We start from the raw sequence: 27,996 nt of genomic DNA on the forward strand, positions 1-27,996 counted from the left end.
CATGATTAAAAAATGCCTGATGATAGAATACTCGATCACAAAACAAAAACTTATCCGCCCATGTCAGATTGTAAATGCAGCTAACTGGACAACTCTTTTCCATTATTAATCCACTAACAGATTCATAAATAGAGGTTTCTAACAATACGCTACATCACTCTATACTTCGCCCTATCTTGTCCTCTCCATTGAATGACTTGAATGGAGACATTTACTTAACATATATAGATACAGAATGGGGAAAAGGTATGTGACGTAACGGTTAAAAACTTGTCCTACAGTAAAAATACGTGCGGAGATCAAATATGGGCTCTGCAACTTACTGTGAAGTCTTGAGCAAGGTACTGAAAACTCTCTAAGGCTCAACTTCCTCATCTGTAAAATATTCTTAAGTGTTGTGAACTATAAATAATCTAATCCACATAGAGCTCTTAGCAAAGGATAGATAGCCAAGCAGTCAATACACATTACCTGTAAGTCATCACTTTTGGAATGAACTGGTAAGTTTTAGAATAGGTAAACAAAAGGGAAGATTTCATGTGCCTATCCTGCCTTAGTACATAAATCCTACTTTTGAGTAAACAAACAGCTGATAAATGGAGTTTATCTCTTCAGGAAAATAGTTGTGCTCTTAAAAGAATTATAAAGAAAATGTCATCATTTTATAAGCCCCAATGAATGAGAGTATCTTCACAGTCAGAATCAAACAAGATGCAAGCCCCCACCTGTGAAACGGTCAGAGAATGGGAGTTCCTAGGAGTCTGTATAAAACTGTGACATCATTTATTTGATTCATTCACCCCATCCCCATTTTTGCTTTATTGCCATCAAATCCTTCTTGTATTGGAAAATCAATTCATCAAGTTTAGCTTATTAATACCTAGCTAAATGAAAATTCTTTTGCCCTGTACCAACAGTTTTAACTTAATTCCCTTTTCCAGTTCTGGTAAAATTTACCTGCTTTTCATCTTTATAAATGTCAGATGTCTGTTTAATTCTTCCCAAATGAATTTATAGATGTAAGGCAAATTCAAAAAGGGAGTTTTATAAGCTTTACACATGCTTATCAAGAAGAGCCCAGAAAGAGTAACAAGGGAAATTTTAATTAGTGAGTATAGGGGCATACTACTCAGCAATAAATTTAGAGTTCTGAAAATGCAGCATGAAATCTATCTCAAAAATATTTTACAGAAAGATGTTACATTTCTTAACGTAAGTCAGAGTATCAGTTGAGGGGGGACTATGGGAGTACTGACTAGAAAGGGTAAGGAGGGAACTTTTCTGAAGGTGGTAAAACATTTCATGTCTCCGCCTAGATGGTGTAGTCAAACAAGAGAAAACATAAAGTCACTGCCCCATATACCTAAGATGCGTGCATTTTTGTATGTGTAAATTAAACCTTAATAAAAATTATTAAAAAATTATTCTAGGGACTTCCCTGGCAGTCCAGTGGTTAAGACTCTGAGCTCCCAATGCAAGGGGCACGGGTTCAATCACTGGTGGAGGAACTAAGATCTTACATGCTGCCTGGAGTGGCCAAAAAAAAAAATCTAAAATTCATAAAAAGACTCTCAAACCATAAAATGTGTCAAATGACCCAGCTATTAAACAGCGCCTCCACAGAATTCCCTGGTGGTCCAGCAGTTAGGACTCTGCGCTTCCACTGCAGGGGGTACAGGTTCAATCCCTGATCGGGGAACTAAGATCCTGAAGGATGTGCAGCCAAAAAAAAAAAAGTGCCTCCATAGTAACCATCAAGTATTTGGCGAGAGGAAAATAATTTTTGCTTAAGAAAGTATTTTTTTAATCTTAAAAGGAGTAGTCCTGAGAAGAAAAATGATAAACCATTAGCCAGACTCATCAAGAAAAAAAGGGAAAAGAATCAAATCAATAGAATTAGAAATGAAAAAGGAGAAGTAACAACTGACTGCAGGATTCGAAGTATCATGCAGAAATATGAAGTATCGTGAAATACGAAGTATCATGAGAGATTACTACAGGCAACTATATGCCAATAAAATGGACCATCTGGAAGAAACGGACAAATTGTTAGAAAAGCACAACCTTCCGAGACTGAACCAGGAAGAAATAAAAAATATAAACAGACCAATCACAAGCACTGAAAATTGAGACTGGGATTAAAAATCTTCCAACAAACAAGAGCCCAGGACCAGATGGCTTCACAGGCAAATTCTGTCAAACATTTAGAGAAGAGCTAACACCTATCCTTCTCAAACCCTTCCAAAATATAGCAGAGGGAAGAACACTCCCAAACTCATTCTACAAGGGCACCATCACCCTGATACCAAAACCAGACAAAGATGTCAAAAAGAAAGAAAACTACATGCCAATATCACTGATGAATATAGATGCAAAAATCCTCAACAAAATAATAGCAAACAGAATCCAACAGCACATTAAAAGGATCATACACCATGATCAAGTGGAGTTTATCCCAGGAATGCAAGGATTCTTCAATATACCCAAATTAATCAATGTGATACACTATATTAACAAACTGAAGGAGAAAAACCATATCATCATCTCAATAGATGCAGAAAAACCTTTCGACAAAATTCAACACCCATTTATGATAAAAACCCTCCAGAAAGTAGGCACAGAGGGAACTTACCTCAACATAATAAAGGCTATATATGACAAACCCACAGCCAACATCATTCTCAATGGTGAAAAAATGAAACCATTTCCCCTAACATCAGGAACAAGACAAGGTTCTCCACTCTCACCAGTATTATTCAACATAATTTTGGAAGTTTCAGCCACAGCAATCAGAGAAGAAAAAGAAATAAAAGGAATCCAAATTGGAAAAGAAGAAGTAAAGCTGTCATTGTTTGCAGATGACATGATACTATACATAGAGAATCCTAAAGATGCTACCAGAAAACTACTAGAGCTAATCAATGAATTTAGTAAAGTAGCAGGATACAAAATTAATGCACAGAAATCTCTGGCATTCCTATACACTAATGATGAAAAATCTGAAAGAGAAATGAAGGAAACATTCCATTTACCATTACAACAACAAAAAAATAATACCTAGGAATAAACCTGCCTAAGGAGACAAAAGACCTGTATGCAGAAAACTATAAGACACTGATGAAAGAAATTAAAGAGGATACAAACAGATGGAGAGATATACAATGTTCTTGGATTGGAAGAATCAACACTGTGAAAATGACTATACTACCCAAAGCAATCTACAGATTCAATGCAATCCCTATCAAACTACCACTGGTATTTTTCACAGAACTAGAACAAAAAATTTCACAATTTGTATGGAAACACAAAAGACCCCGAATAGCCAAAGCAATCTTGAGAAAGAAAAACACAGCTGGAGGAATCAGGCTCCCTGACTTCAGACTATACTACAAAGCTACAGTAATCAAGATAGTATGGTACTGGCACAAAAACAGAAATATAGATCAATGCAACAGGATAGAAAGCCCAGAGGTAAACCCAAGAACATGTGGTTACCTTATTTTTGATAAAGGAGGCAAGAATATACAATGAAGAAAAGACAGCCTCTTCAATAAGAGGTGCTGGGAAAACTGACAGCTACATGTAAAAGAATGAAATTAGAACACTCCCTAACACCATACTCAAAAATAAACTCAAAATGGATTAAAGACCTAAATGTAAGACCAGACACTATAAAACTCTTACAGGAAAACAGGCAGAATGCCCTATGACATAAATCACAGCAAGATCCTTTTTGACCCACCTCCTAGAGAAATGGAAATAAAAACAGAAATAAACAAATGGGACCTAATGAAACTTCAAAGCTTTTGCACAGCAAAGGAAACCATAAACAAGATGAAAATACAACCCTCAGAATGGGAGAAAATATTTGCAAACAAAGCAACTGACAAAGGATTAATCTCCAAAATTTACAAGCAGCTCATGCAGCTCAACATCAAAAAAACAAACACCCCAAACCAAAAATGGACAGAAGACCTAAACAGACATTTCTCCAAAGAAGATATACAGATCACCAACAAACATATGAAAGGATGCTCAACATCACTAATCATTAGAGAAATGCAAATCAAAACTACAATGAGGTATCACCTCACAGAATGGCCATCATCAAAAAATCTACAAACAATAAATGCTGGAGAGGGTGTGGAGAAAATGGAACCCTCTTGCACTGTTGGTGGGAATGTAAATTGATACAGCCACTACGGAGAACAGTATGGAGATTCCTTAAAAAACTAAAAACAGGGCTTCCCTGGTGGTGCAGTGGTTAAGAATCCGCCTGCCAATGCAGGGGACAAGGGTTCGAGTCCTGGTCCGTGAAGAGCCCACATGCCGCAGAGCAACTAAATGTGTGCTCCAGAACTACTGAGCCTGCGCCCTAAAGCCCGCAAGCCACAACTACTGAAGCCCGTGTGCCTAGAGCCCATGCTCCACAACAAGAGAAGCCACTGCAATGAGAAGCCTGCTCACTGCAACGAAGAGTAACCCCCGCTCACCGCAACTAGAGAAAGCCCACACGCAGCAACAAAGACCCAATGCAGCCAAAAATAAATAAATAAAACAAATAAATTTTAAAAAAAGTTAAAGAAAAAAAACTAAAAATAAAACTACCATCTGACCCAGCAATCCCACTACCATATACCATGAGAAACCATAATTCAAAAAGAGTCATGTACCACAATGTTCATTGCAGCTCTATTTACAACAGACAGGACATGGAAGCAACCTAAGTGTCTATCGACAGATGAATGGATAAAGAAGATGTGGCACATACATACAATGGAATATTACTCAGCCATAGAAAGAAATGAAATGGAGTTATTTGTAGTGAGGCGGATGGACCTACAGTCTGTCATACAGAGTGAAATAAGTCAGAAAGAGAATAACAAATACCGTATGCTAACATATATATATGGAATCTAAAAAAAAAAGTTCTGAAGAACCTAGGGGCAGGACAGGAATAAAGACGCAGACATAGAGAATGGACTTGAGGACATGGGGAGGGGGAAGGGTAAGCTGGGACAAAGTGAGAGAGTGGCATGGACATATATATACTACCAAATGTAAAATCAATAGCTAGTGGGAAGCAGCCACATAGCATAGGGAAATCAGCTCGGTGCTTTGTGACCACCTAGAGGGGTGGGATAGGGAGGGCGGGAGGGAGAAACAAGACGGAGGAGATATGGGGATATATGTATATGTATGGCTGACTCACTTTGTTATAAAGCAAAAACTAACACACTGTTGTAGAGCAATTACACTCCAATAAAGATGTTAAAAAAAATAGAGTAGTCCGTGAAAAAACTTAGTAAGATGTCAATTCCCTTTAACAAACATTCACTGTGCTCACAATGGGAAACGAATTCCTATGTTAGCAGGATGGGGGAACTATCCAGTGTGATACCTACAAAAATATTACAAAGGCAAATACAAACTGGATGTATTTCCTCCAGTACGAAATATTTCATGCAAGATGAAATGGTAACATATCTACTGAGAAAAGGAAAGGAAGTTGTGGACCATGTCAATATCTCTAGGACCACCCAAGGGTCAGTGTGGCCAAAATGAAATAATTATCCATTCAAGACCACCTATGCTAATATTGGCTTTTTAACTTTGCCATCTATATACCTTCATAACGGGGACCAATTCTGGATGGTGACAATGATTATTTCAGTTCTAGAGTGGATAAATCTCTCACTTGTTATAGTCCTGTATTTTATTTATTATAGGTTAATAAACTGGGATCCTGGATTATCAATCATTCCTTAAAGTTTGGCTTTTGTTAATCAATCCTCAGAAACCTTATCAACTCTCAAGAGCACAAATCCAAATTTCAGGAAAGCAGCTAAGTAGGAATCCCTGGAACCCAGCAGCCACACACTGAAATTATTAAAAGTATATAAATATCCAAATTATATTAAAAATAAATCATAAATAATGACCCAGTTCCAGGTCTAGAAGAACTTCCTTATAATGGTAGTTTACTAAAAATGATAGAAAAATTCCGATTTCTTACCAACCTGAATGAGTACGCATATGTCTGGTTAGATGAGTTTTCTGAGAACTTGAATAAGGACAAAGCTCACATTTATACGGACGTTCTCCTACAAAAATATAATGATTAATGTTCAAATAATAAAATAAGGCAAATACAATTCTCACTAACAATACATACATTATTCAATACTGAGCAAAAATTTTTTACCAAGAATTTTTTCTCCCTATTATTGGCAAAATGGCCAATTTTTATCATTTATTGAAACAGTAAATGACTTAATTCAGAATACACATAACTACATTATTTCTGCTTTGCTGAAGAAAAAGTATCATTGGCTTTCTGAATTACAGCCCTTTTAATTTTCACAGTAATGCTACATGTGTAATAGCAAATATTAAGAACTGAAAAATTATCTTGATCAGGTATCAATCAACTTCTGAAAATCAGAATTATCCTTAAAAAAACCATGTACCCAAATTTTCTGATGCTATGGCTTGGGTAATTTTTTGGATCCTTATAAATGATAAATCTACCATTTTAAATTGTTAGCTTAAAGCAATAACATTTTTGAGTGGGGAGGCTATTGTTTTAAGCTAAAAATTTCAAGTGCTAATTAGAAGTTTTATAGAAGACTCAGGTCAGTTTTCTTTTTCTTTTTTAAATTTATGTATTTTTTGGCTGCGTTGGGTCTTCGTTGCTGCGTGCGGGCTTCCTCTAGTTGCGGCGAGCAGGAGCTACTACTCTTTGTTGTGGTGCACAGGCTTCTCATTACGGTGGCTTCTCTTGTTGTGGAGCACTGGCTCTAGGCACGCGGGCTTCAGTAGTTGTGGCTCACGGGCTCTAGCACACAGGCTCAGTAGTTGTGGCGCACGGGCTTAGATGCTCTGCGGCATGTGGGATCTTCCCGGACCAGGGCTCATATTCATGTCCCTTGTATTGGCAGGTGGATTCTTAACCACTGCGCCACCAGGGAAGTCCCAGACTCAGGTCAGTTTTAAATTATACTCATAAAGCCACAGGGACAGCGACCAGCTGACAATAACAGACCAGTGATTTACTACTAAAGAATTTAAGATTCAAAGGCAGAACATGTGTGTTTTTTGGACAGGGGTTGTCAACCACAAAATATACTGAAAAAAACACCTTGACAATTTGTTTTTGTCTATTTTTTGGCCACAAGATAATAAGTATGACTTCAGGCAAGCCTCCTCATCTATAACAGTAACACTACCTTCATTTTCTAGAATTGTGAGAATTTAAGATAATACCTGTAGAGCATTCAACCCCTGTGCCTGGCACATAAACAACAGTTATTATTTTGTCTATATTATACATTACAGTAATAGATGTATTTAATAACATGGGACAAGGAAAGGAATAGACAGAGTGAAAAATAAAAAGAGAATGTGGTGGTAAGTGTGAAATGTGTTCCTAATAACTGTTCAGCTGTTATTAGCTGGTACTATAGATTAGACATAAATAGCTCATGGTAACAGAATGCCTACTTTAGCCTGGATGAATGTTAAGATAGCTTAAAAAATGTTGAATGTGGGCTTTCCCTGGTGGCGCAGTGGTTGAGAGTCCACCTGCTGATGCAGGGGACACGGGTTCATGCCCTGGTCTGGGAAGATCCCACATGCCGCGAAGCGGCTGGGCCTGTGAGCCATGGCCGCTGAGCCTGCGTGTCCAGAGCCTGTGCTCCGCAACGGGAGAGGCCCTCATACCGCAAAAAAAAAAAAAAATGTTGAATGTATTTTTGTAAAAAAAGATACATAATTGGCCAATAATCACATGAAAAGATGCATAGTATCATTAGCCACAAGAGAAATTAAAACAAAACCGCAGTGAGATGAAGATTTCACACGCACCAACATGGCTATAATCAAAAATAACAGATGTTAACATTTATTTGTTAGGTTGTGGAGAATTTGGAACCCTGATACAGTGCTTGTGAGACTGTAAAACAGTGCAGCCACTCTGGAAAACAGTTTGCCGGTCCCTCAAATGATTAAACATAATTACCATATGGCCTAGCAATTCCACTCCTAGGTGTATATTTACCCAAGAGAAATAAAAACGTATGTCTACACAAAAACTTGTATAAGAATGGTCACAGCAACATTACTCATAATATCCAAAAAGTGGAAATAATCCAAAAATCCATTAACTGATAAACAGATAAACAAAATGTTGCTTATCCATACAAGAGAGTATTATTTGGCAGTAAAAGGAAAACAAGTACTGTACATAGGACATGGATGAACCTTGAAGACATTATACTAAGTGAAAAAAGGTAGCCACTGAGGGCCACATATTATATGATTCCATTGATATGAAATGTTCAGAACAGGCCAATCTACAGTGAATTATATGGTACATCAATTGTGTATCAGTCAAGCTGTTACCAAAAAAAGTTAACAGAAGAAAAATTTGATACCCTTACAGATTAATGTGAAGGATCAACTAAGGATAATCTACTTTTAAATTCTTCGTAACGAAACAAGTTGCTTCTGCCTGTGCAACTCACCAAAATAGGCATAAATACTCTAGAAGTGCTAGTAATTTTTCAGTCACACATATAGGCAAAAACATCATCTTTTAAAGTAGAATTTGTGAGGACTTCCCTGGTGGCGCAGTGGTTAAGAATCCACCTGCCAATGCAGGGGACACGGGTTTGAGCCCTGGTCCAGGAAGATCCCACATGCAGCGGAGCAACTAAGCCCGTGCACAACTGCTGAGCCTGCGCTCTAGAGCCCGAGAACCACAACTACTGAGCCTGCACGCCACAACTACTGAAGCCCGCGCGACTAGAGCCTGTGCTCCACAACGAGAAGCCACCACAATGAGAAGCCCACACACCACAACAAACAGTAGCCCCCACTCGCTGCAACTAAAGAAAGCCAGCACACAGCAACGAACACCCAATGCAGCCAAAATATAAATAAATAAATACATTAAAAAAAAAATGAATGCACTAAAGTAAAATTTGTGAACTGGATATCAAAACCACAAAATGAAAACTCTTTTGATTGAAGACTCAAATGGAAATCCTCAGCCCCCTACCATGATGATTACCTATAAAATGAGATTCAGAAGTTTGAATCTTAGTTGTATGTGACCATGGGCACATCACTTTAGGCTATCAAGCCTGAAGTTCTCCCTCAGTAAACACCGTCTTCCTCAGTAAATTGTTCTGAAGATTAGGAGAGAGTAGAAGAAAGCACCTAACACTGAGCACTCAATACAGGAACATAACACACCCACTAAGTGAACCTGAAAAGTAGGCTACCTAAGGGAGAAATAAGAAACAAATGATTCCTGCTGATGATCGCTTCTTATCTCCTCTGCTCTTCAGCACTAGATGAATTAATTTTTCCATAAATACCATTTTCAGAACCATGCATTTAATACCACTGATACTCTCAGAATTTACATAATAAATACTATCCTTCTATTTATACACCAACAAACTGTTTTGAAATTTTTTTCTTTTAAAAAACCACAAATTAGGTAATACTGGGGGAAAAAGCTTTTTAAAAGTATTAAGACAGGGGCTTCCCTCCTGCTCCAGTGGTTAAGAATCCACCTTCCAATGCAGGGGACGTGGGTTTGATCCCTGGTCCGGGAACTAAGATCCCACATACCACAGGGCAACTGAGCCTGAGCTCCACCAACTAATGAGCCCGTGTACCACAACTGCAGAGCCCACGCAATCTGAGCTCCACCAACTAATGAGTCCATGTACCACAACTGCAGAGACCACACGCTCTGGAGCCCCTGCACCACAACTAGAGAGAAGCCCACACACCGCAACGAAAGATCCCACATGCCACAACTAAGACCCAACACAGCCAAAAATAAAACAAATATTTTTTTAAAAAATGTATTAAGACCAGGACTCCCCTGGTGGTGCAGTGGTTAAGAATCCAGCTGCCAATGCAGGGGATACAGGTTCGATCCCTGGTCCAGGAAGATCCCATATGCCACGGAGCAACTGAGCCCGTGTGCCACAAATACCGAGTCTGCGCTCTAGAGCCCGCGAGCCACAACTACTGAGCCCACGTGCTGCAACTACTGAAGTCCGCGCGCCTAGAGCCTGTGCTCCACAACAAGATAAGCCACCGCAATGAGAAGCCCGCGCACCGCAGTGAAGAGTAGCCCCCGCTCACCGCGACTAAAGAAAGCCCGTGTGCAGCAACCAAGACCCAACGCAGCCAAAAAATTTAATTAATTTAAAAAACACATAAATAAAAAAATTTTTTTAATAAAAAATGTATTAAGACCAAGTAAGTTTAACACTAAAATGAAATGAGATATGTACAACCAATGTTAGCTATGTAAGTCATAACCTTATTGTGGAAACAGCAACTTTAATGTGGAGAAAAAGTTAAGTAATGAATGATGACGTATATAAAATACAGCCATTAAAATTAGTCACCTAGACAGTAATTAAGTGAAAAGAAACCACTGTAAAATTAAGAAATGGCAAAAAGTAGAGATCCTATTTTTAAAAAAGTATACATAAAAAATTGAAAATATACAACAAAACTGAAATTTTCCCAGTTCTCTCCATTTTCCTTTTTTTTAATTCTAAAAATTTCTTAAATCAACTAATTTAGACTTATTGTTGAAAACATTTTTAGATTTTGGGGAAAATTTTTAAACTGTTCAGTGACTCAACAATTTTGAAAGTATCAAACTATAACTGACACCAAAAAATCAAAATTTAATAAGACAAAGACACTGGTCATATTCTTTTTTTTAATACTTTTTAAAAATATATTTATTTATTCAGTTGGCTGCGCTGGATCTTAGTTGCAGCATGCGGGAATCTTTTAGCTACGGCATGCAGGATCCAGTTCCCTGACCAGGGATCGAACTCAGGCCCCCTGCATTGGGAGCACAGAGTTTTAACCACTGAACCACCAGGGAAGTCCCAACACTGGTAATATTCCTTATGCTGACTTGCATGGTGGCTATGAGTATATATATTTGTAAAACTTCATCATTGTCAATAATACCTCAATTTAAAAAAATTCATAAAGGTGTACACATAAAAGTCATGCACTTTTACCATATGTCACAGTTACTACCTGAAAGCTCTACAGATTATGGCCGATTCTAAATTAGGCCCCAAGGTTTTCACAAAACTGTGAAAGGACATAAAGTACTTAGGGCGAAAGAATATATGGTATCTGGGATTTGTTTTATGATATTGCAGGTGAGGTTAGTTTAGTCTAACAGTTTGTTTAATTAAAACTGTTAAGTGATTAATGGTGTAGAATTCCCAAGTAACTCTCATTTCCTATGCCATGTAATTGTGAAGTGTGTGTACTTTTTTACTTTTGTAATAAAATGGTTTTGAAGCCTGGAGACAATCACAGATTATAACAAATTCCAAAGAGATTGCAAATTCTTTTACATAACTAGATTTTAAAGCTTTAAATTACACAGAAGCCATCTACTAGAGCTTAGGAATCTTGCTACACATGGTCTTTCTTATAATGGAATTTCATCTGCAAGTTTTCTTGTTTATGTCTACCACTTAAGCAAAGCAACATCAATTCCTCTCCTCAGTATGACTCACTTCAGCATGGGGTTCAGTCCTGCAGAGTGACAACTACTGCAAAAGGGATCTGATGCAAACAGCATTCCAGAGCCCCTTTTCACTTCTGATACAGAGTAGAGTACTAGGTTACCCTAACCATTTTGTTCAGACCAGTAATCAGTCCTCAAAGGTACCAATTCACATCAGGAAAATGTTAACATAACTATCAGTAGTTACAAACACTGCTTTTAAAAAATGAGACCCCTTGGGCTTCCCTGGTGGTGCAGTGGCTGGGAGTCTGCCAGCCAATGCAGGGGACGTGGGTTCGTGCCCCGGTACGGGAGGATCCCACATGCCGCGGAGCGGCTGGGCCCGTAAGCCATGGCCGCTGAGCCTGCGCATCCAGAGCCTGTGCTCCGCAGCAGGAGAGGCCACAGCGGTGAGAGGCCCGTGGACCTCAAAAAAAAAAAAAAAAAAAATGAGACCCCTTAATGAAAGTCAATTTAAAAGTGAATAATTAAGGGGTGTTGGGGAGAAATGGGGAGCAACCACTGAGAGGGGTTTCCTTTTGGGGTGAAGATGTCCCAAAATTGACTGTGGTGTTGGCTGCACAATTCTGTGAACACACTAAAACCAATGCATTCTAACTTTCAATGGATGAATTGTGTGGGAGTGGAGTACATCTCAATAAAGCTGTTATTTAAAAAATTGAATTGCCAAATATGACAAAATATTAATAACTCTTGAGTATAGCTGATGGGGACCCATGGGTGCAGTGGGGCATTCTCTTCTGAGATGTTTGAAATTTTTCATTTTTAAAGTGTTTCATTTGGGGGGTAGCGTACACTTATAAACAAGAAAGGTCCTCTTACCTGTATGAGTTCGAACATGCTGAACATAATTGTTTTTTCTGTCTGAAAAATAGTTGCATTTTCCACATGTGTATACTTTCCTTGGAAAATGGTTTCTCAAGTGTTTCCTCCAGTGATATTCGCTTACTGTGGTGTACGTGCAAATGATGCACTTGTAGACTCGCTCATTGTCCCCGGCTCGGGTGTGGTGTTTCAGGTGAGCAGTATAGTGATCATAGCGATTGGTATTGTAGCCACAGCGGTCACAGCGAATGGGGCCCTTGGAGAAATCTCCCTCTTCCCCGGTGGAAGAGCCACATTCCCTGGCTTTGGCTTGCTTCTCTGCACTTTCCTCCACAAAAAATTTCTTGGCACTATGAACTCGGATGTGATGCACAAACTGTTCTTCAGATTCTGCTTCATACTGGCATGGTTTACAGCGAAAGGGCTTGGTCTTCAAGTTCTTGCATTTGTCCTCTGCTACAGGTGTTTCCCGAGGAAGATCTTTATTTGCGCTGTACGGTTCTGAGGCAGCTGACACCTCAAACACAGGCCGCGGTTGCACAACACTGAGTTCCAAACTCTCCAGTTCCATGTTTTCCAGCCCACTGGGCTCGCCTTTTACCTCAGGAGACTCCTCAAGTCCTTCTCCATCACTATCTGAAAAGTTGTTATCCCCAACAGGCATCAATTCTGCCATCTGTCTTTCTTCGCCAACCAGGTAATCACAGCAGCCGCCGTTTACTTCCCCAGTTAAGGCCACATTTGCCAACATGATGAGCTGAGGCGCAGCCAGTTCAGCTCTGGAGAGATCAGGCAAGTCATACATGTCGTTAGGCAAGGCCATGCCCATGGTGCCACTGCCGGTGAACAGACCTCCTCCTCCGGAAGACTGCCCCATTACCTGGGTGGCCATAATGGTGTTCTGCATTCAAAACAAAACAAATAACACGAAAGCACCACTTTAAACACAACTTTTACTGGTCTAAAACCACAACATCACTGTAATTCTTCATAACTTAAAAAGATACATTTTCCAATATAATCTTTAAACTCAATCAGCTTCATTAACTACTGAAAATAAGCCTTTACAATATTTCTGTAATTCCAAATTCTCTTTACTGCAGTCATCAAAAAAATTTCTATGAGCCCCTACAAAAAATTCTATCAAGCGTTTGACACAACTCATCCATCAACTAGGTCTACCACTGGCTTGCCTTCCCTCAAGCACTTTTACTTTTTCTAGTGGAAAAATATAAGTAACCTTCATTTTTAGTGCTAATCAAAATTTTATTTTAAATTCCATATATGAACAGTAAACTGCTGTCCTCTCAACTCCCCCTTCAAAAGTTTACTGGTCTGAATCAGAAAGGGGAAAAATCCAAAAGCTACCTGTGCATTTATTAAGTACAAACAGCCTGAAAAGCAGAAGCCTATAGTTAGTGAATTGAAGTTCATATGAACTCAACTAGCTCCAAAAGAATAAACTACAGTTGACCCTTGAACAAGAGGGTTAGGGGCACCAATCCCCAGTGCAGTTAAAAATCTGCATGTAACTTTGGGTTCCATAAAAACTAGACTACCAATAGCCTACTGCTGACCGGAAGCCTTATGGATAACATTAACAATCAGTTAAACATATTTTGCATGTTATGTGCATTATATAATAGTGTACAAGATGAATTGTGCTTGTCAGTATCTTTATCAATATTGTATTATACGATGCAAAATACTGTAGATGTTACACGTATTACTAACATTAGGCAACAAAAGAGAAAAGATAATGTGAAAAAGAAATTCATACTTATTTACAGGCATAACGATTAATGCACTGATAAAGAAGCAGCAACAATGATTGCTTTATGGTAGTCTATTGTGATCAACAGGACTGCTTCACAGTAGCCTAGCCTATATGCAAATGAATTAATCACAAAATTTTTAAGCATATAGTATAAGGCATATTCATAATATAGTATTGGAAATACTGTTTTGTTTTAAGAAACTGCATACATGTGATGATAGGCTGATACGCTTTCTCAAATTGTAAGAGGCATACTGTATTTTAATGTAAGTATTTAAAAGCAAAGTTATACAACAGTAGAAAAACTAATACATTATTAATTTCATATTAAATATCATCTTATACCTTTGTACAAGTCTTGCACACAATGAATACTTAGGTAATGACGATGATGACACAATGTCTCCCAGCTCTTGTTATACGATTACTAGATTTTCACAAGACACTCACACACATATCCAACAGATAAGTTTATTAACTGAATGGCATGATTATTTACTATTCATTAAGTGGAAGTGGATCATCATAAAGGTCTTCATCTTTCTGTCTTCAGTTGAGTAGGGTGAGGAGGGCGGGGAAGAGGAGGGGTTGGTCTTGCTGAGTCAGGAGTGGCAGAGTGGAACGAGGTAGAGGAAGTGGAAGGGAAGGAAGAAAGAGGTGCAGAGGCAGAAGAGGTGGAGGAAGTGGAAGGAGGGAGGCACTCTGTGTAACTTGAGGGAAATACATCTTAATTTCTGTCTGACTTTTTTGCTTTTCCACTTCTCTAAAAATGTTTCTATAGGGTACTAATCCTTCTTCAACCACTGGCTTTAGTTTTAGTGTCTGTATCACACAAGGGTCCAAGTCATAAAAGAAGTCAAAAGTAGTCTTCAACAAAAGGAACCCTGCTGCCAGACTGTCTAATGTCAATTTGTTTTCTGGTACTGCTATTTCCATGTCTTTTTCCTCATCATCTGGCACCGGCTCAGAAACACTTAACTCCAAATCGACTCCCGTTAATTCCTCTGGTATGGTGTCTATTAGCTCTTGAATATTCCCAAGATCTGTATCTTGAAGCCCTTCACTGCCCCCCCCCACCTTTTTGCCATACCCACAATCTCTTTCATGACTTCCTTGATTGGCTGTCGTAAATCCTGTGAAGTCATGCACATCTGGACACAGTTTTCTCCAGCAGGAATTTATTGTTTTAGGCTTGCTGGCTTTCACAGCTTTTTCTATCACAATGATGTGATCCTTCCAGACTTTCATGATGTTCTATCGGGGTTGTCTTTCATAGCATTGACAATCCTTTCATAGAGTACCACAAGTAATGAGCCTTCAAGGTCCTTACAACACCTCGATACAGGCTTCATTCAAAGACATTGTGTTGGGGGACAAGTATACCACTTTGACACCTTCAATGTTGCTCATGGTTCTAGGTGGCCAGGGGCATTGTCCAATACCAAAAAACTTTAAAATGCAGTCCCTTACTGCAAGGTACTTCGTGATCAGGGACAAAGCACTGATGGAACCAATCCAGAGAAGTGTTCTCATTGCCGAGGCCTTCTTGTTGTACAACCAAAAGAATAACAACTGGTATTTATCTTTTTTCCCTTTAAGTATAGTGGGCTTCAGGAGTTCCCTGGCGGCCTAGCGGTTAGGATTCCAGGCTTCTGCCGTGGCGCAGGTTTAATCCCTAGTCAGGGAACTGAGATCACGCAAACCATATGGCGTGGCCAAAAAAAAAAAAAAAAAAAAAAAAGGATAGTGGGCTTAGCAGCTTTATAGATAAGAGCAGTCCTGATCAAAAAATCAATTCGCACAAAACATGTTAGTCTTCAATCAGCCTTAAATCCTGATGCTCACTTCTCTTTCTTACTAATGAATGACCTTTTTGGCAATTTTTTCCAGAGTAGGGCACATTTCTCTGTGTTAAAAACCTGGTTTAGGCAGACAGCCTTTCTCTTCAATAACTGTGTTCACGGCATCTGGGAACTCAAAGCCGGTTCTGGTATCTTGATATTTTTTCCTAAAATTACCAAACTATCCTCTGCTGGCATTAAATTCTCCAGATTTAGAAACTGCACCTTCCTTTTGCTTTAAGTCGTCATATAACTTCTCTTTTCCTCAAATCATATTAGACTCTATAGGTATGCCTTTCTTATAGTAATACTATAACCACGTAAAAGATGCATTTTCAATATGAGATAGAAAGGCATTTCGCAAAAAGTGTAAGTCTTTCATGTCTGCTGGCAAAAATGCAGAGACAGTTTCCAAACTTCCTTTTCTTTTTTTACAACAATCCTTACGCTGGACTCATTGATCTTGAAATGGCAGGTAACAGAAACTACAGAACTCAGTTTATGGTACATATCAAGCAATTCAACTTTTTCTTCTAATGTCATGACTTTACTTCTTGGGAGCATTTCCAGCATCACTAGAACACTTCATATGGGTCCCACGGTGTTATTCAAGGTTTCTGGTATCACACTAAACACGATAAAAAACGCTCAGGAACTACGAGAGGTGACTTTTTTTTTTTTTTTTTACTGCAAACACAATTTACTGGAGAGACCAACTGCTCACCTGGAAATGATTAGACTCACAAGACGTTTTGAGTGGATACCTGCAACACTTGCACTCACCAAAATAGCAAAAAGAGGTAGCTATGAAATTATTACAGTACTACAGTATGGACTACAGTTAATATTAGGCAGTAATGAGTTACTACTGCATCTTTACATTTGTTTACATTTCTCTGGACTGGAATGGTGCCATGGGTGGTCTGTGTTTGTGTAATTTTTGATAAATTTAAACTTTTTATTAGATTTGTATATATTTTATGGTAGCAAATGATAAAATACACTATTATCTACATATATTTTAGGCACTCATGAGGTACCTTCTAAATTTTTTCGATATTTCTAGGCTATGTGTATCATCTGTAAATTTTTTCAAAATGTTGCAAATCTCTAAGAAACTTTCCAATATATTTCTTGGAAAACAAAATCCACATATAAGTGGACCCATACAGCTCAAACTCCTGTTGTTCAAGGGTCCAATGTACTCTGAAAACGTACTTAGTACCATTAAAGTACCACTTAGTTTCTTTTTTTGATGATGACCTGTTTCAAAGTAAACAAAAGTTATGGACCTTTCTTCCTGTAAAAAGGGAAGTTTGGTGTATTCAAAAATACACAAATGGAAATACAGAAACTTTCAAACCCCCTAATAAAATAACTGGACAACTCATCTCCAAATCAGCAACTTTCTTGCACTGCGCTTGACTTGGCCCACTTGCCTGGCGGAGCAAGATCACCTTGAAAACATGTTGGGCTTTTTTATAAACTGTCTTAACCATGCTACTTTCCAATCTAAAAGGTGTAATTCTCAAATTAGGTGTTCTCCTGCGAATTAGAAAAAGCAAAATAGGTGGCAAAGGCTAAAAAAAAATGTTAAACCCAAAATACAAAAAGTAATCCTGTCTCTCACCCAAGTGCATAAACACAAACCGGTTGAGTCATAGGTACCAACAAAAGTTGGAATCAAATGCCATCACACAAAGCAAACGCTGTTCAAGGGTTTAACAGCCCAGACTACTCGGTAATTTCTAATTCTTCCCAAACTCTAACTACCATCCCCAAAGGGATTTTAACGTTGGTCGGGAAGACTGTCCAAGCACAGTCCGAAAGCCCAACGTGCTACGCGAATTCCTACGTGCTGCTGCCACCAGCGCCTGCCTCGGCGGCGGCATTCCTAACTCAAATAGGCATTCGGCCATTTTCTCAAAATACGTACCAAACACAAAGCAGCTCTTTGCAAACTCGGGAGCTCTCGCTTCCTCTCGGCTCGGCCCGCTCACTGCACCACTGACACACCAGTTGCCGCCACACTCGTCCTGAACCTTTCCCTGGGCTCCCCAACACTAAAGACTGCAAGACGGGCAAACTCGGGGTGCCGCTGGGCCAGGTCAAGTCTTCCCCAGTTCAGGCTGCCCCCTCCTGGCCCGCGCGCCCGAGTCCGGGAAGAGGGAGGAAAGTTACCGCGTCGCCGCCGTCCCGGCTGCTCGCCGGCCCCAGCCTCGCCCTCCGCAGGGGGCCGAGGAGCCGCCGCGAGCGCCCTCCCGAGGCGTCGGGTCCCGAGCGCCGGAGGGGGCCCCCCGCGCCCCGGAAGTTTGCGGGTTCACTCCCCCACGGCGCCCCGCGGGACGCGCGCCCCGGCCCCGCCGACGGCGGCGGCTAGGTGGCCCCACGCAGAGGGCCCCGGCGGCGGGGCGGCCCGATCGCAGAAATCGCTGTCCAGCCCCATTGGCAGAACCACCCGAGCCCCAGGCTGACTCAACCCTCCCGGCCGCACTCAACGGCGCCTTCCGGCGAAAGGGAGAGGCCGCAGAGGGAGGGGGCGGGAGAACCGCCGGCAAGCAAGGAGCTGCGGCGGGACCTGGAGCAGGAGCACGAGAGGAAGTTTCAGAACTAGGGCCCCAAGCAGCTCCGCTCCTGGCCTCAGGACAAGACTCCCAGGGACGCCCGGGCCCGCGCGGAGGCGGCGGCCCGGCCTCAACTGGGGAAGGGGTCCCGGCGCCGCGCCGCTCCCCACCAATGCCCCCGGCCCAGCCCCCGGACCGCGACGGTGTAACCCGATCCCGTTCAGCCGCCAGTCCCCGCCCGACGCGGCCGCCACCGCCGGAGCCACAGTATCTGCAAATCAGCCCTGGACAGCGCCTCGCTCCGCGTCCTTCCGCGCCCTCCCCCTCCCGCGGCAACCGCCGCCACGACCGCCCGGCCGGCCCGCCGCCCCCACCCAACCGTCACCCAGACCGCGCCACGCTTACCGGCCTTCCTGGGCAAGGAGGGGCGAAGACCCGCGTCGCCGCTCCTTCTCGGACTACTTTTCTTTGTTGCTGGAGTTTCGGGGGAGGGGAGGGAGAGGGCGGAAAAGTTGGACGCTGGGGCAGTCGAGGCCCGCGAAGACCCAGGAGAGGGGCTGCAGAGAGCGTTCAGGCCTCCGGCTCTCGCCCTACCGTCCCGGCCGCCGCCGCCACCTGGGGCCCCGGACCTCGGCGGCGCTTGCTCTGCTCCTGCGCCGTGAGCTCTCGGGAGCCGCACATTCCAGCACAGAAGGCTGCGCCGCGCACCCGGCCCGCGGCGCCGCCGCCGCCGCAGCCGCCGCCGCCACTCCCGGGACACGCCCCCTCCGCCTCCCGCGCGCGCCCGCGGGACACGCCCTCTCCACCGCCCCCGCGCGTGGCCGCCTGGCGCGCCCCGCCCCTGGATGAAGGAGGTTGCTCTGGGCCCCAGCCGTGCTAGGGGCGCCCCGACGGATAGCTGACCCTGACCTCCTCAGATCCCCAACTCTGACCCTTAGGTCTAAAGAGAAGCGAGGCCGCCTCCCTTTCTTGATTTCCATCATAAACAGAAAAGTTAACTCCCAGCCCTGGCGTGCATGCATGAGAACAGCACTGTTAAAAGAAAAATGTATAAGCTTTGTCACCCTCCCTTTCAAGTCTAAAGTGCTTGAAAATACCTTTAAGAATCTCTTCAAGTCGCCACCCTTAACTAATTAAGCTTCATTTTAAGCTTCTACGTAAAAAATGCCTTCCAAATTTTAAAATGTAAGCCAAAAAAACGCAATCAGTTAGTGAGTTGTGAAAAGAAAATGTTACAGGAAGGTTGTGGATTCAAAATTGTGAGAATGAGGACAGAGGGGACAAGTCCCTAGATGTGGAAGGTCATTGCTGAGCCTTCAAAGCACTATTTCAGTGTAGCAATTACCCTCAGATTACAGAGGGTATAGAGGGTGGTGAGGACGTGGAGGCTGCTTCCTGAGCAAGTTTTGGAGAGTAACCTGCTTCCACGTTTATAAAGTGGGGTAACCCATGCATGCTACCTGGTACACAGTAATATGCTAGAGAGAGAGGGAGAGAAAGAGAGAGAGAGAGAGAGTAGTTTCATGCCCCCTTCCCTTCTTTTTGTACCAGAAATGCCTTAGATAACAGCTGTCCTCAGAAATTGAATGGCTCCCTTAAACCCCTTAGTGTGGCATTCGAGATCCTGACTACCCAGATCTAGATAAGTTGGACTATCAGTTTTATAAAAGAGGTAGCAGCAAGTGCTTTGGGGGTTTAGAGGAGGGAGATAGTTTCTAACTAAGAGGATCTAGAAACGTCACAGTAGATGATTATCTGATCTGGCCTTGAGCACTGGGAGAATTTCAACAGGTAGAAAATAAGGGAAGGAACATTATACACAGTGAAAACAGCAAGCTCAAAAACCTACCTGAGACTTCCCTACCTTGTTCTCAGGCTCCCCCAGTTCCTTCTCTATAAAGTTCCTTCACTTTTTTCTCTTATGAGAGAGCTTTCAGACTCTGGTCTACTCCTCAGTAGACTTCTTTTCCTAACTGTTGACAATGTTATTAATTAATGCAATGTCAGATGCAAAATGGAATGAAGGTCCTATGGTGCTTAACCACAAAAGGTTTTGATACTTAATATCAAATTCAAACTCTCCCCATGAATCAAGAAGTATTCACCTTCATTGATCCCAAAAGAAAAAGAAAAATGCAGAAGGGAACGGTAAAAAAAAAAAAGAGAGAATGGGGGGTGGGGGGAGTGTAGAAGGAATGAAAGGAAGGAAGAAAGGAAAGAAGGAAGAAAACCTTTGTAGGCCTGGTAACAAACTTTTTTGTTTTTTTGGCCACACCACATGGCTTGCATGAATCAAGGGTTCCCTGACCAGGGATGGAACCTGGGCCCCTGGCAGTGAAAACGCCAGGTCCTAAACACTGCACCACCAGGGAATCCCCCAAATGTTCCCACATTTATTCAGTTAAAAAAAAATTTTTTTAACTAAAATCTAATTTGAGGTTGCATGGGTTTTTTAGATGCTGTAGCCCAGGGAACAATTCTGTCCTCTACAAAGCCCTCAAAAATGTTAACATTCTTTCCCTTTTTCATGTCCAAAAAGGCAACATCTCTTTTTAAACTTACTAGATAAATGTCCTTCATTCCTCAGTCTGACTGCTTACTGGAAATGTTTTATTAATTGGGAATTTATTCCCACATATTGTGATGCAAATAGATGAATGGCAAATCAGCAGCTGCATTCATTTAAAATTAGCGGAGGCCCTTGTTCAAGAGATGGCATATTCAGAGTGACCCAAATTATCATGACATGAAGGCCACAGGTCAAATTCAAAGCCAAGTTACAAATCAATAGAAACTTTCCATGGAGAAGCTGGTTCTATAAACTAATTATTAATTGTTTTCAAGAAGCTCTGTGTTACTTTGCTGCATCCAAAATTTAAGATCTTCTACAAAATAAAGACTTTAAACTGTCACTGATTTCTGGTTTTTAAAATCTGAGCCCATGGATTCTTTCCCAGAAATTTAATTCATCATTTAAAAATTTTTAATTGTCATATGTTCTTAGTAATATTTTTCTCTAGAGAGTCACTTCATAAGTTTGGTTAAATATTGTTTTTGAGCTTCTATGCTTTTTATTCCTGACCATGATTCGCTTTTTCTTCAGGAAAAGCTCAATTTGACTGAGCTCTTTTTAAGAAGTTCAATAATCCACTTTAAATGTTACATCTTGGTCTTCCCTGGTGGCGCAGTGGTTGAGAGTCCGCCTGCCGATGCAAGGGACATGGGTTCGTGCCCCTGTCCGGGAAGATCCCACATGCCGTGGAGTGGCTGGGCCCGTGAGCCATGGCCGCTGAGCCTGCGCGTCCAGAGCCTGTGCTCCACAATGGGAGACGCCACGGCAGCGAGAGGCCCGCGTACCGCAAAAAAAAAAAAAAAATTAGGGTACAACATCTCCATCCTGATGTTGAAACGTTATGGTTCCACTATCACCAGCCAAAGAGGTAACATTGGACGAACACCTGGGGCCTTTCTCCCATTTATTTTCCCTACATTTCCAGTTTGCACCTCCAGGAGTCTCCTCCAGAGATAACTGATCCTGTAAGGATTAAAATCTGGCTCTGAAATTTGTGTTCTCTGAGTCAGCACAATTTCCATTTCTCATTTAGTTCACAGTGACTTACAATAACTTAACAATAACTTTTAATAACTTATAATAACTTAACAATAACTTACAGTAACTTAAAATATTGCTTTGTGCTCTCTACAATCTTATTCTGAAACTTTTGGTGATGGTAACAAAAGTTGTGATAGATTTGAGACAGAAAAGGAAGGGTTCAGGGCACAACAAATAAAAGAATGATATAACCATTAAGAAGATCAGGACATGACAGAAACGGGTTAGAACCTACTAGGCCAAAGATGGCAGAAGATTAGATTTCCAGTAGACTTTGAGCCTCATTATATGCTCATTGTAATACATTAGCATGCTAAATGAAACACACACAGGTGCCATCACAGTTCCAAGGCTGACCATAAAAGGCCAAAAAGTGGGTGGTGCCCCAATTCCTGGAAATCCCTGCCCCTTCTCCAAGGTAGTTAGAATATTCCTCCCACTTGTTAGCCTTTGAAATTACCCAGTCCATAAAAAGTAAACACCTGCACCCCCCAGGGCCTCTAGCCTTCTGAGACAGCCCCCAATCCGTCTATGGAATGTGTATCTCTCTAAACAAATTTGCTTTCACTTTACTACCTCTTGAATTCTTTCCTGAGAGAAGCCAAGGACCCTCACTTGGCGCCCATCCCAGGAACTCACCGGAGACCTGAGACATGACCATCCTCTCCTGCCCCATTTTTCCGGCAACAGATTAGACAGTGCACTGGCCAGATAGGCTAGAGAATGGTTTCTCCTTCCCTATGTTGCTTTGAGAAATCACTGCTCTTGACTTTCTTCTGTAAAATGAAGAGGTTGTACTACTGATGGCTAAAATTCTCAGCAGCTTAGTAGTCTAAGGTGCTTTTTTTTTTCAATTAGTTTTTATTGGAATATAGTTGATTTACAATGTTGTGTTAGTTTCTGCTGTACAGCAGTAAGGTGCTTTTTATTCTGTTAAAATTTGAATCTTGGGCTTCCCTGGTGGCACAGTGGTTAAGAATCCACCTGCCAATGCAGGGGACATGGGTTCAAGCCCTGGTCCGGGAAGATCCCACATGCCGCGGAGCAACTAAGCCCAGGCACCACAACTACTGCGCCTGTGCTCTAGAGCCCGCGAGCCACAACGACTGAGCCCACGCACCACAACTACTGAAGCCCACTCGCCTACAGCCTGTGCTCCGCAACAACAGAAGCCACCGCAACGAGAAGCCGGCGCACCGCAAGGAAGAACAGCCCCGCTCGCTGCAGCTAGAGAAAGCCCGCATGCAGCAACGAAGACCCAACGCAGCCATAAATAAATAAATGAATTTATTTTTAAAAAATTGAATATTGTGCAGGTATTTCCTAGAACATATATATATTATATATAATATATATATTATATATATATTAGTTCAATATACCTGGCAGTCCTACTTTCTTCTCTGTAGCTTCTTTTGCCCTCTGTGGGGAGACCCACCAGTAGGTCTTGAGCCACACTGGCTTCAAGAATGATGGTGTTTGAAGACAGGGATTTACGGCCTGATCTAGTGCTGTTGATGGCAGCTTCATCTCCCCTCGCTGCCAGTTGGGCCCCGACCTTCTGTTCTGGTTCTGGTAACTGGAACACAGTGTCTTATCCATGACAGTATCTGCAGCTTGAGCCACAGAGGTGTTCCCTAAATGCTGAGGGACGGGAAGGAGGTGAGCAAGGGAGCTCCAGAATGAGCCGGGATCCTTCCTGCCTCCTCATCGAACCCAGACCACATTTTGAACTACTCTCCCCTCGTTCCTCTTCCCTTCACCTCACTGGCCTTGTTGAACCCTGGCTTCTCTCCCAACTTGCTGTTCTTTTTCTGAAAGACTATCCAGTACCTCTCTGTCCATCCCACTCACTCCCTCCCCTCCTGGGTCCGATGTTATCTTCTCAGTGGCCACACTCTTTAGAATTACAGCCCCATTCCCTTTACACCCAATCCTACTGTCCTTCCCTGCTTTGTTTTTCTTATTAGCATTTATCACTAACAAACATGCCATGTATTTTATTTATTCATTTTATTTACCATTTTATTGTTTATCTTTCCTTACTAGAACCAAGGTGCAGAAGGGCAGAGAAATTAGTCTTTATCTCCAGTGCCTATAACATGGTAGTTGCTCAACAAGTGTTTGTTAAATTTACAGGATCCTAGTTTGGTGTCACAGTCTCAAAATGGGGCCCCTCATATCCCCATTGGTACCCCCAGCTCAATACCCATCACAGACTTCCCTCATGCTAAATGCTGGCCTGCCTCTTTGAATGGCCCCTAAAATATCCCCTTTTCAATAGCTGTTTGTTGAATGGACAAATAAATGCTCTCAGATCACCGGTCCCTGTGCGCTGCCTTCCTGTCGAAAATCTGCCTTCCGGCTCTTCTGCATATTGTATTCCTAGCACACTCCTAGTTCCACACACCAGTCTTTCCTTGGATTTTCCTTGGTGAAATTTAAGAGTCCGTTTGGGCCTCAACGGTCCTTCCATTTGCCCCTGTTTTTTTGGTTTTTGCCTCTATTTTTTTTGGCCATACCACATGGCATGTGGGACTTTCCCTGACCAGGGATCGAACCCGTGCCCCCTGCAGGGAAAGGGCAGAGTCTTACTCACTGGACCGCCAGGGAAGCCCCTTGTTTTTTGTTTTCGGCCACGCCACCACTACCACGCGGCTTGTGGGACCTTAGTTCCCCGACAAGGGATTGAACCCAGGCCCTCCACAGTGAAAGCAAGGAGTCTAAACCACTGGACTGCCAGGGAATTGCCTGCCCCTGTTTAAATACAAGCCACACCCCTCTCCCTGCACAGCCCTGCCCCTCCCCTGCATTCCATCTCTTTGTTCTGGCCTCCTCTATTGTCCTTCTTCCCAGAATCCTTCCTCCATGTCATATGCTGACCACAAAATGTTGCAACTGGAAGAGATCTTAGGGGTCCAAGCTCTTGTTTTATAGATGAAAGAGACAGGCCTGCAAGCATTTGTCTTGTCCAGATTTGCACAACTAGTTAGGCCACGGCCAGAACTTGGATCCAGGGACACAGATTCCCAACCGGTCCAGTGCCCTTCCCACGTGCCTTAAATTCTCTTCACTGGCAGCAGTCTGCCCTTACCTAAAACATCTTTTACTCTTTTGGGCCTGGTGAATTATTTTGTTCAATGGCTCTACAGATAGCATGTATCTGAGGTAAGAAGTCTCTTCAGATCCACATTTCCTTAACTCTTAAGCCTATTTTAAGGTTAAGATTACCTTCTGGCAAGGGAAACCCTTATTGTCCTCCATTGCTTTTAAAACACTCATGCCCCAGCATTGACCTTTTAACCTACAAAGCTCATTGTCAATTTAGGGGAAATGGGACTTGATTCAAAAGACGACTTCTGGCTGTCTTTCCCTTCCTTCCGAAAAGAGGCAAAATCTTCCAGAGTACCATGAGAGGTATACTATTGTACATACTTTTTATACCCTTTCTGACCTGACCATGAGGACCTGAAGAGATAAAGAATTGTGTTGTGTGTTCTCCACATGATCTTATTTCTGACACAGTCAATAAAATCAAACAAAGTATTTATATCAACCCAGCCAAAGCTAAAACCAGGTGGTGGTTTTATAAATAAATGTTTTTTCAATAGACGTTTCCTTATTTGTCTTCAAATAATCACTTAACCTACCAGAATGGGTAAAAGTAACATAGCTATCCATATAAGGTGCTGATGGGGAAGCTGAGCAACTAGAGCTCTCATCTATTCATAATGGAAATGAAAACTGGTACAACTGATAGGGTAGGGGGTCCCCAGAGAAAGAGAACCAGGCATGGCTTTCCCGACATATAAGAGAAACTAATTTTGCCTAAGTTTTCTGCATCTAAGACTGGCACCATGCTTGCCTCAGTAATTAAAGATCTTAAGGGAAATTAGGAAAGAAAGGAACAAAGGAAAAACAGTCAGGAAACAATAGTTCAGAGATAAGATGAGTTTAGTTTCTCCTCAAGGGATATAAATAACAATCTGTTACATATCTTTGAGTTCTGCAGGAACCAAGGCCCCTACCCAGGTGGAGGATGCAATGATGATATTGACCTTTTCTGACTTCTATCAACTAAAGCTTGGACTCTGTCAACCTATGTCCCAGTTCTGTGTCGAATTCTCTGCTCTAGCTCCTTCAAGAATATGTATGTACCCTTAGCTTAAAAGTTCCCCAATTTTGCTGTTTGGGAGACACTGCTTTGGGAAACATCCCAAGTGTTCTCCTTATTTGCTGCAAGTAATAAATCCTCACTTCTCCCAATCTTTGGCTTGCTTCTGTCTTTTGGTTCAACATCCCCCAAAAGAACCATTCTGGAAAATAGTCTTAAAGTTTCTTATAGAGACACGTAGAACACAATCTAGATATGCCATTCCAGGTATCAACTGAGGAGAATTGAAAACTTACACCATGCAAAAAACCCTATAGATTAGTGTCCAAGAACAGAAACAATCCTAAAGCCCAGCTAGCAAATGAATAAAATTTTAATATACTCATACAAAAGTGTCTAGGAGTTAAAACTTTTCCCATAGAACTCTCCTACACTATTGGTGAGCATGTTAGTTGGTGCAAACACTATGGAAAACAGTATAGAGGTTCCTCAGAAAACTAAGAATAAAATTACCATATGATCCAGCAATCCCACTCCTGGGCATATATACCAACAAAACTATAACTCAAAAAGATACATGCACCCCTATGTTCATAGCAGCACTATTCACAATAGCCAAGACAGGGAAGCAACCTAAATGTCCACCGACAGATGAATGGATAAAGAAGATATGGTACAGGGGCTTCCCTGGTGGCGCAGTGGTTGAAAGTCCGCCTGTCGATGCAGGGGATGCGGGTTCGTGCCCTGGTCCGGGAGGATCCCACGTGCCGCGGAGTGGCTGGGCCCATGATTCATGGCCGCTGAGCCTGCGCGTCCGGAGCCTGCACGTCCGGAGCCTGTGCTCCACAAGGGGAGAGGCCATGGCAGTGAGAGGCCCACGTACCACAAAAAAAAAAAAAAAAAGAAAAGAAGATATGGTACATATATACAATGGAATACCACTCAGCCCTAAAAAAGAATGAAATAATGCCATTGCAGCAATTTGGATGGAGATAGAGATTATCATAGTAAATGAAGTAAGTCAGAAAGAAAAATATCATATGATATCACTTATATGTGGAATCTAAAATATGACACAGGGACTTCCCTGGTGGCACAGTGGTTAAGAATCTGCCTGCCAATGCAGGGGACACGGGTTCGATCCCTGGTCCAGGAAGATCCCACATGCCACGGAGCAACTAAGCCCATGCACCACAACTACTGAGCCTGCACTCTAGAGCCTGTGAGCCACAACTACTGAAGTCCACGCACCTAGAGCCCTTGCTCCACAATGAGAAGCCCTCACACCAAAATGAAGAGTAGTCCCCGCTCGCTGCAACCAGAGAAAGCCCGCGTGCAGCAACGAAGACCCAACACAGCCAAAAATAAATAAATAAATTTCTTAAAAAAAGTAACATAAAATATGACACAAATGAACCTATTTAAGAAAGAGTAACAGACTCATGGACATAGAGAAAAGACTTGTGGTTGCCAAGGGTGGGCGGGGGTTGGGGGAGGGATGGAGTGGGAGGTTGGAGTTAGCAGATGTAAGTTATTATATATAGAATTGATAGACAACAAATTTCTACTGTATAGCACAGGGAACTTTATTCAATATCCTAAGATAAACCATAACGGAAAAGAATATTAAAAAAAGAATGTAGGGCTTCCCTGGTGGGGCAGTGGT

The 27,996-nt window shown here is 41.9% G+C and overlaps 1 protein-coding gene across 6 annotated transcripts in view; it reads right to left on the bottom strand.

The window, feature by feature from the left end:
- LOC101286016 (RE1-silencing transcription factor) overlaps positions 1 to 27,996 on the bottom strand; it is a 167,613-nt gene that overhangs the window by 6,631 nt on the left and 132,986 nt on the right. For 3 of the 6 annotated variants that reach the window (XM_049709304.1, XM_049709302.1, XM_049709303.1), the window contains exons 3-4: positions 12,419 to 13,322; positions 6,021 to 6,104 (exon numbers count right to left, since the gene is read on the bottom strand). In XM_049709304.1, coding sequence (XP_049565261.1) covers positions 6,021 to 6,104; positions 12,419 to 13,313 — 979 coding nt within the window. In that variant the 5' untranslated portion in view covers positions 13,314 to 13,322. Of the gene's footprint in view, positions 1 to 6,020; positions 6,105 to 12,418; positions 13,323 to 17,975; positions 18,198 to 19,008; positions 19,122 to 19,197; positions 19,301 to 27,996 lie in introns of those variants that run through there. The other 3 variants (XM_049709300.1, XM_049709305.1, XM_049709301.1) reach the window with 3 other exon arrangements.

Source organism: Orcinus orca, chromosome 4, assembly GCF_937001465.1.
Source record: "Orcinus orca chromosome 4, mOrcOrc1.1, whole genome shotgun sequence".
NCBI classification, from domain to species: domain Eukaryota; kingdom Metazoa; phylum Chordata; class Mammalia; order Artiodactyla; family Delphinidae; genus Orcinus; species Orcinus orca.